The sequence below is a fragment of the Rhopilema esculentum genome, chromosome 20 (assembly GCF_057945365.1).
Source record: "Rhopilema esculentum isolate cy_ngs chromosome 20, ASM5794536v1, whole genome shotgun sequence".
Lineage (NCBI taxonomy): Eukaryota > Metazoa > Cnidaria > Scyphozoa > Rhizostomeae > Rhizostomatidae > Rhopilema > Rhopilema esculentum.
The window spans coordinates 16,005,572-16,014,450 of NC_142834.1; the positions used below are offsets into that span (position 1 = coordinate 16,005,572).

General features: G+C 37.8%; 1 protein-coding gene across 1 annotated transcript; it reads right to left on the reverse strand.

The window, feature by feature from the left end:
• Positions 1-1,337: 1,337 nt before the first annotated feature.
• Positions 1,338-4,614, reverse strand: LOC135687457 (abasic site processing protein HMCES). The gene has a single exon (XM_065204012.2). It carries the CDS (start codon positions 4,451-4,453, stop codon positions 3,581-3,583), a length of 873 nt encoding a protein of 290 aa, XP_065060084.2. The 5' UTR covers positions 4,454-4,614; the 3' UTR covers positions 1,338-3,580.
• Between the last annotated feature and the right edge of the window lie 4,265 nt (positions 4,615-8,879).

The window sequence follows — 8,879 nt, forward strand, 5'->3', positions numbered from 1 at the left end:
CCTCTGCCCCAAGTTATTTTTTCAAAAACTTGAAAACTTTCAAAAGGCAAATAATCTTCGCACAAAACTAAAATTGATTACAACCATCAATTGACCTCCTATCCAAAGTACGTTTGCATAAGAAGTTTAGCTTCACCTTTAAGTTGAGCCATATTAAGGTCAATTGCAAAGTTTCCCAATCTTTGCTATTGTTAATTAACAATAAAAAGACAAAATGTTGGTCAGCAAATTCTGCACGATTTTTTGAAAATCTTGTAAAAAACATATTTTGTTATGAAAATGACTTTGAAAAAATGAAACATTTTAAACGTAATAGCTTTGTTGCCTGAAACTCCTCAGAATATAAAATGTCAAAAAATGGTCCAAAAGAACAAGATGGAAAATTCGATCCACAAATGGGTATTTATTTTCCATCTTGTTCTTTCAGACCCTAATTCTGACGTTATATACTCTGAAGAGCAGGGACGGATTTAGCGGGGGGTGTAGGGGGTGCCACACTCCCTTCCAATAGTTCTGTGTCCTTCGGTAAATTTTGTTTCATTCGGTAAAAATCATTGTTGGTAGGATTTTACGCCAAGATTTTACTTTATTTATTTTTATCTCAACAGAATATTCAACACTTTCCCCTTGTTTTGGGATTTGTATAGAAAAGTCTCTACGTTCTCGAGACATTCCTGATAAAATAGAAACTAAAATGCTAAAGCAGTCCAATCCTTACAAAAACTAAATTCGGAAATGCTTGTCGTGAATTGTGCTCCAAGGAAAATGGACTTGATTTAAAATTTTTGAATACTGTTAATTTTTTTAGATATTTGATTACAACTTTGGAAAATCACTTTTTACACGTAGAGATTCCTCGCCTTACACAATTCAGGATATTAACGTTAGTGGAATTGTTAAGGAAATAGACAGGTGTAGAATATGGCCAGCCACCTAATTCCTACTTTCACTAAAAACCTGATTAGCTTGTATTTGTTTAAAGCAAGTACGCCATACATTAATTCGATATCTGTTGAAGGGGTAGTAAGAGATTTCATTAGCTAACTAGCAGACTGCTTGCCAACTGACTGATGACTAATAATTTTGTGAAACCAATGACTTATGACTAACCATATTATTTTTTTGACTTATGACTAATGCAAATTATTCCTAGTGCCTGATATCCAATAACCGAGGACTCACACTTTGGAAAAATTAACTGAGCCTTACCCTGTGCTCCTTCCAATCACAATGGTTGTAGCTGGATAAAATTATCGATAAGTTGGGTATGGGAAGAATATTGGGTATGGAAACGTTCATATATTACGTAATCAAAGATGGGGAGGAGAGGGGGACTTACACAAATGTATTGACTATTACGTTCATTATGGCACTTTGTTGAAATTTTTTTAAAATAGTTGTTTAGGGAGAAGGGGATTTTTCAAATATTGCCGATTTTTGATTGCGTAGTATGTGCACATTCCTTGTGTTGTTTCTCTTGAATAATAGTCCTGTTTCTTTGGGCCATCAACTATTTTTTGAAAGTGAAAAACTGCTCTAGGTATCATAGAGGATAATACATTTTGAACATGTTGTCCGTGGCAAGCTATTTTATTTTGCAATTCATAGGCATCTTGCTTTTTGTACGTTAAAACCAGGAGTTTTGTACCACAAAGAAATTATGACTAGCTGAAAAAAGATCTTGTACAATTTTTAAAAAATTTATGCAGAATTTGTTGAGGATTGATGTCCTCATGTATAAAACTCCTGAAAAATTTAATAGAAAATTAAACCGCCTGTTTGGAAAAAAACTGGTTTCAAATTTACAACTAGCTATGTATTCCATTCTTTCTTAAAATTGAAAGAATTTAAGTCCCGGAATAGAGACTGTACTTTTTCTAAACCTCTTTAAATTTTTCAAAGATATGCTGCAAAACTTTATATATAACCGTTTGATGAGCTAAGGCGAAGTTTTTAGCACCTATTGGCGCCCTTTTGCTTGCTTTTCCCGGTAGGTCGAATGGTAGCCAGTCCGCCACTGCTTGTGTCAATAACAATTGTAAAATACTTTGCTATTCACCGAAGCTAACATGAATCAAATAATGGGGGGATATTTTGCAAAAAGGGCATCTCCCCGCATTTGCGAGTGTTTGAAGGGCGTGGTCCAAAAAATTTTCAGGGGGCTGCGCCCCAGACCCCCTTCCCTGCGCCAGCCCTGGGTACGCCACTGTACACGAGGAATCAAACTTCCTTACACATACAAAATCTGTATGACTTAAAAATCTTCAAGCTAATGCATTGAATAAAAAACAATAATGACAATGTGTCGCAAGCCCAATGTAACCTTTTAAAAACAAAAACCTGTAAACATAAATAAGAAACCCATTAAATAAACGATTTTCAGAAAAGTGAACTGAAAAGCGTTGAGGTGATTTAATACTACAAAATAAAGGAGAACAACAATGGAATAATCTCCCAAAGACTATAAAAGATACAAACAAGTAAATTTTACCTAATCACTAAGAACACAAATCTTGTCAAAGTATTTAGAATTATGGAATAAGAGAAAAATGTAATCTACATGCTAAATTATCTTGTCATATTTCTCCAAGCTAGATAAGTATATACTTTTATCTAGATAAGTACATACATACATACTAGACAAGGGGCATTCATGTAAACGTGTTTGAAGGGGCATTCATATAAACTTGTTTCAAAGGGCATTCATGTAATTGTGTTTGAAGGGGCATTCATGTAAGCGTGTTTGAAGGGGCATTCATGTAAACGTGTTTGAAGGGGCATTCATATAAACTTGTTTTAAAGGGCATTCATGTAAATGTGTTTGAAGAGGCATTCATGTAAACATGTTTGAAGGGGCATTCATGTAAACGTGTTTGAAGGGGCATTCATGTAAACATGTTTGAAAGGGCATTCATGTAAACGTGTTTGAAGGGGCATTCATATAAACTTGTTTCTAAGGGCATTCATGTAGATGTGTTTGAAGGGGCATTCATTTAAACATGTTTGAAGGGGCATTCATTTAAACATGTTTGAAGGGGCATTCATTTAAACATGTTTGAGGGGGCATTCATGTAAACAGGGTGTAAGGCTTTGTTGAACTGGCACAAATGAACAAGCTTCCTTTTAAATGGAAATAGACAATGCAAAAAAATTTCAAAATCTCAATCTACAGGCCATAATCAGCAATGCTCAAGCATGCATCAAACTGGTAACCTTACGATAACCGTTCCATCATACACAAGGGTCAGCAAAAACCTGCCATGACTTTAGTATTCTAAAAACAAAATATGAACATTATATATCAAATAAGTATTGTCTTATAAACACTTTTTTTTATTTCACAATTAAGGGAGCTATTTTTCATATCTAACAGACAGTTTACAAGACAAGACAAAAAATGTTTGGAAACTTCTTAATCATCAATGGAGGCACCCTTATTAAGCAAATTTGTAGATAAGCACAAAATAAAATTATGTTTAGTTAAATATAGCCATCTATTCAAATAGACATTAAAATTATTTCATTTTATCCCCAGTTGAAAGTATGTGTCCCCATTTCAGTGTATAAATTTGATAAAAATCTAGGACTGTTTGATTAGTTTGGTCTGCTTTGGGCCAGCTTGGCTCTCAGACTCAATACTTGTTTCTGAACTTCTTTTGAGCCAGTTACACATAAGTTTACTTGAAGTTGATTCATGAACTTGTCTTGGCTTAATTTCTTTGAGACATTCAGGCGACTTATTCTTCACATTGTTCACAAAGGTGGAAACTGGGTGCCACTGTAAAGAATTGACAGATCTTATCAATTCAAAAGCTTTTGAAGGAGGGAGACTTAACCACAACTGCATTTCCTCAGTGGATTCAAGAATAGCTGGCATTCTGTCATGGATATATTTCATTGATTCAGATGCATCCACTGTTACAATGGTATAAGAATACAATGGCTCTTCACTCCCAGGGCCAACCCATTTATCATATACTGCCGCCATTGCCAGGAGCTGCTTATCACTAGGCTTTATGAAGTAGGGTTGCTTTTTGTATTCAGCTGATTTCCACTCATAAAAACCTTCTGCCACTACAACACAACGTTGACCCAATTCAAATGGCTTTCTGAATGAAGCCTTCTCTCTTAACGAGTCTCCACGGCAATTTATCATTCTGAACTTGAAACCCTCCTCGTTCCCCTTATGCCACGATGGAATCAGACCCCACTTCATTTGTGTAAGGAACATTGTATCATTCTTATGTTCCTTAGCTGACACTGAGCACAGATTCTTGTCAGAAAACAAAACAGGGGTGTACGATCCAGGGCCAATGTTGGCACACGGACAATAATCAGTTGCTAATTTTGAGATTTTGACCCAAGCTGGCTCTTTAACTTCGCTTTGCTCCGTGTATGATACATATTTGGCAATATCTGCTTTCTTTAACGTGCAGGCGAATCTGCCGCACATGGTGACTCCTGCAACCCACGAAACGAATAGTGACTTTTCGAAAATAACAACAACATCAACAACATCTCCAACGCGAGAACTTCTCGCCCCCAAACATCAATCCAATTAATTTCAGGCAGGGACGTCGCCAAAAGAGGTGCAATTTAAACGTCGGCACCCCAAACAATTTAAACGTCGGCACATTAAGGATCTTTGACGGGTAAAGGAAGCAATTTTTATACATTCCAAAAAGTTACATAACAAGTTACTGTAATACATTAACTACACGTTACTTTACATTCACTACAAAGGCGATACCCCGGGGAGAATCAACTCAGCACCCTGGGCCATAACATAGAGAGGAAAAAAGGTACGTTTGTAATTACAAATACTTAAAGATGTAAAGCCCCGGCCAAACGCTCTCGACATTTCACTCGACAGCGCTCGACAAATGTCGAACGATGTATTGCTCTTTCAAAGAGGGGTGGCCAAACGCTCTCGACTTTCACTCGACTTTTGACTCGACTCTTCACAAACGAGGCTATTGCCTCAAGCGCGCGATTCTCCTTGAAAAAACCCGCCACTTCTGTTCTGTCTGATTCTGATAAACATGAAGCTAAGTAAAAGAAAACGTAAAGCTATCGCTGCTCTAATTGTGATTATTCTCGAAGACGAGAAAAAGCCAAAAAGGGGGAAGACAAGGGCTTGGATGAAAACAAGGCTTATTTTCCCAAAATCCCAAAGACAAGGCTTATTTTCATAAAATTCGATCAATTTCAAAATATCTGCATGTGTCCACTTTTTTTGTTGGGGAGCAGATTTTTTCTCTTTCTTTCCGCCTCTTAGTTCTGTCGAATAAGTGGCTTTTCGTTCGCGAGTCTTATTTTTTGCTGCTAGCATCATTAATATTTTCTTGGCTTTATAGTCATCAAGGCCTTCGAATTCCCCTTCGTCGCTGCTTGAAGAGCAAGCATTGATCTGTCCTTATTTGTAGATATCTGAACGTTCATCGTAAGTGAGGTCGAATTGACTGAAACTTTCCATCTTCAAATTATTCGAAACAAAAAAACAGAAATCTGAAGATATCACGTAACAAAATAAACACAACTTTGGCGGGCAAATTTCAGATATTGCATATTGCGCATGCGTTTATTCACAAAAGTCGAGCAGAATGTCGCGAGCCTGGCCAAACGCACTCGACAACCTTCGACAACACCTGAAACAATAGAAATGTCGAGCGTTACCACTCGACCATTTTGAACTTGTTCAAATTTGTCTCGACAACGCTCGACAAGGCTCAACAACACTCGACAAGGTGACCAAACGCTCTCAACATTTGATTCGACAAAATGTTGAGCGTTGTCGAGTGAAATGTCGAGAGCGTTTGGCCGGGGCTCAAGAGGAAGGTTTGGTCTATGAGAATAAAATTTTGGTGGAAGGGTTTGGTTTCAAAAAGATACTTGATTGTGAGATTTAAAGTTTACTTGTTAGCTTCCAAGGGCAAATCTTCATTTCATATCAAAGGATTTTCAATATATTGTCATCTAGATAGAGCCTCAGGTTTACCATAGGCTTCGAGTACATTTTTGACACAAGCGAGGAGACTTCTTCTAAGTTCATTAAAGGAATGGCAGAGTAGCATAAAGTCTTCCATATCCTCTATGCCGTCGTTTGCTGGACATAAGGGGTTTATTGTATCGTTAAAATTATGCTTGAATTTATGGAAATTTAGCTTGTTTAGTCCCACCCTTAATTGGGTTAAATATGCAACACCTTTTGGATTGTGGATACCATATACGGAGTTTTGTGGAGGCCTGATTTGTGAGCCTAATTTCTTCGTAAAAATGTGAAACGGAGAGAGGTTCTCTTATTTCGGGATCAAATTCATTCCATTCAAACAAGGAGTTTGGGTAAAAACTAATTTTAAATTTTTCAGTTCTTGCCCTTATTTGCCCTTATTTGCCCTTATTTGCCCTTATTTGCCCTTATTTGCCCTTATTTGCCCTTATTTGCCCTTATTTGCCCTTATTTGCCCTTATTTGCCCTTATTTGCCCTTATTTGCCCTTATTTGCCCTTATTTGCCCTTATTTGCCCTTATTTGCCCTTATTTGCCCTTATTTGCCCTTATTTGCCCTTATTTGCCCTTATTTGCCCTTATTTGCCCTTATTTGCCCTATTACAGGTTGGTTTCTAAGGAAATATCTAGGTTCATTGAGTACTGGAATAGGATCCCTTGTGTACTCAGGGGCCATGTTGCTTACGATTTTGTAAAAAAAGGATAAGACGTGATTCTCCTGAAGAGTGAGTTACTCACGAAACAGGCTTGTAGAGATAAACCATGTAGTCTTATTTTCTTCAACTCTATGATATATCACGCTCTACGTGCTAACGTATTGAGCACTGTGCTACGGAAGTATCAAAAGAAAAATTTATATTTATATTTATATATATTTATAAACTTTGTAAGTTATTCAACGTACTTCTAGACAAATATTTTGAATTCTGACCTATGCGTACGTTGTCAGAAAGAGAGGCCACGCCCTTTTGTGTTGGAAACGCCCAAATATTTCTGGATAAAATAATTATCACTGATAATTGATAGGGGGTTCCTAAAAGGAATTCTAGGGAAACAACTCGCAAAGAGAAGAAGAAGCCTTTACGTTGCCCGTCCCCAGTAGGATCGAACCAGGATCAACCAAATTCCGAACGCAGAGGCCTTATCACAGCACTACAGAACACTCATTTCAAGCTGGACTGACTCAGCTAGAAGTTCCTTTGCAGGGGTGAAGCAGTGATTGTCAATTTCCATTTCATTGGTTGCAACAAATAATTCCATAGGTCCACTGTAAACAATTGCACAGGTTAACTCTGATTCTAATTGGTTGGCTGTACTGCTGCACAGCCAAAGATTGCAGAGGTTAAGTACACTTTGAGTGGCTTACAAGACGTTTGCATAGGTGTTGTACACCAAATCGAGCGATGTTAACTTTTGAACTTTGACACTTTAAACTCGAACCATTGTAGGCTATCTTTCACTTCGCTATTAATTATCGATGTTTCTTTTGGTTTTAGGTCTTACGTGTTTTTAGCTGATTGGTTGTTCTTAATACTTGTAAAATGCTTGTATCTATAAATACGCTGTAGTAGTTTTAAAATAGAGGCTTTTTGGGGCAAGCATCTTGCTGTTTTGTTCAAACTGCTGACGAAAGAAGTAATTGTCTCTCTGTTCCTCTCTGCCACAAGTCGAGTTGAAAAGGGCCGTGAGTTATTTTATATATACTTAGTTGCACTGTAGTTAAAGAGTAGTATAACATAGGTCAGACAAGGCTCTCGAAGGACAAACAAGTTTCTGGATTCAGAAAATACGGACTAGATAAATGCATGGAATCGCCACTCGACCGACTATTATGTGCAGAGGCCGACAATGAGTCAGCAAAATATACGCCCCGTCTTCCGCATGCTGTAAGTATCAAAAGGGGCAAATCTAGGACGGACGTTGCTGTTTATTTAGAATTTTGATAGTTTCCATATTCTTGTGTTGTTATGCTTCTGCATAGGTTGTCTTAGTCTGGACTGTCTTTTATTGTAGCGATGAAAGTTTTTTGTCATCAAAAACTCTTATCCTAAGGTAGTGTAACTAGTTTCTTTACTCATTTGAAAAAAGAATTTTGCTGCTTCAAGTTTGCAGAGTTTGTCAAAGTTCAAGAGTTTTAGACGTTGACAAATCGGGTCACCATATGCTGTGCGCGGAGCAAAGTCAGCTACTCTGATAGTTTTCTCGAACTGCGTTCTTGTGACTCTAAGATTAGTGGCACCTATCTTTCCTACATTTCATTAAACTGAACTGTCCAGTTTTTGCGGTACTGTAATGCCTCGAATAAGCGCCCGGGCGCTTATTTAATTTTGAGGCTCCAGGGTGGGCGCCAGGGCCGTCGCGAGGCAAGCCTTGTTGGGGGTGTGTGGACTACAAATTTACCTGATTGCAAAATAATTACCTGAAATTCCTAAGTTGCTGTCACAAACCTCTGCAATACATTTTGCCAATCTAACTGTGTGGCATATAATTCAAAAACTCTTATCCTAAGGTAGTGTAACTAGATTCTTTACTCATTTGAAAAAAGAATTTTGCTGCTTCAAGTTTGCAGAGTTTGTCAAAGTTCAAGAGTTTTAGACGTTGACAAATCGGGTCACCATATGCTGTGCGCGGAGCAAAGTCAGCTACTCTGATAGTTTTCTCGAACTGCGTTCTTGTGACTCTAAGATTAGTGGCACCTATCTTTCCTACATTTCATTAAACTGAACTGTCCAGTTTTTGCGGTACTGTAATGCCTCGAATAAGCGCCCGGGCGCTTATTTAATTTTGAGGCTCCAGGGTGGGCGCCAGCGCCGTCGCGAGGCAAGCCTTGTTGGGGGTGTGTGGACTACAAATTTACCTGATTGCAAAAT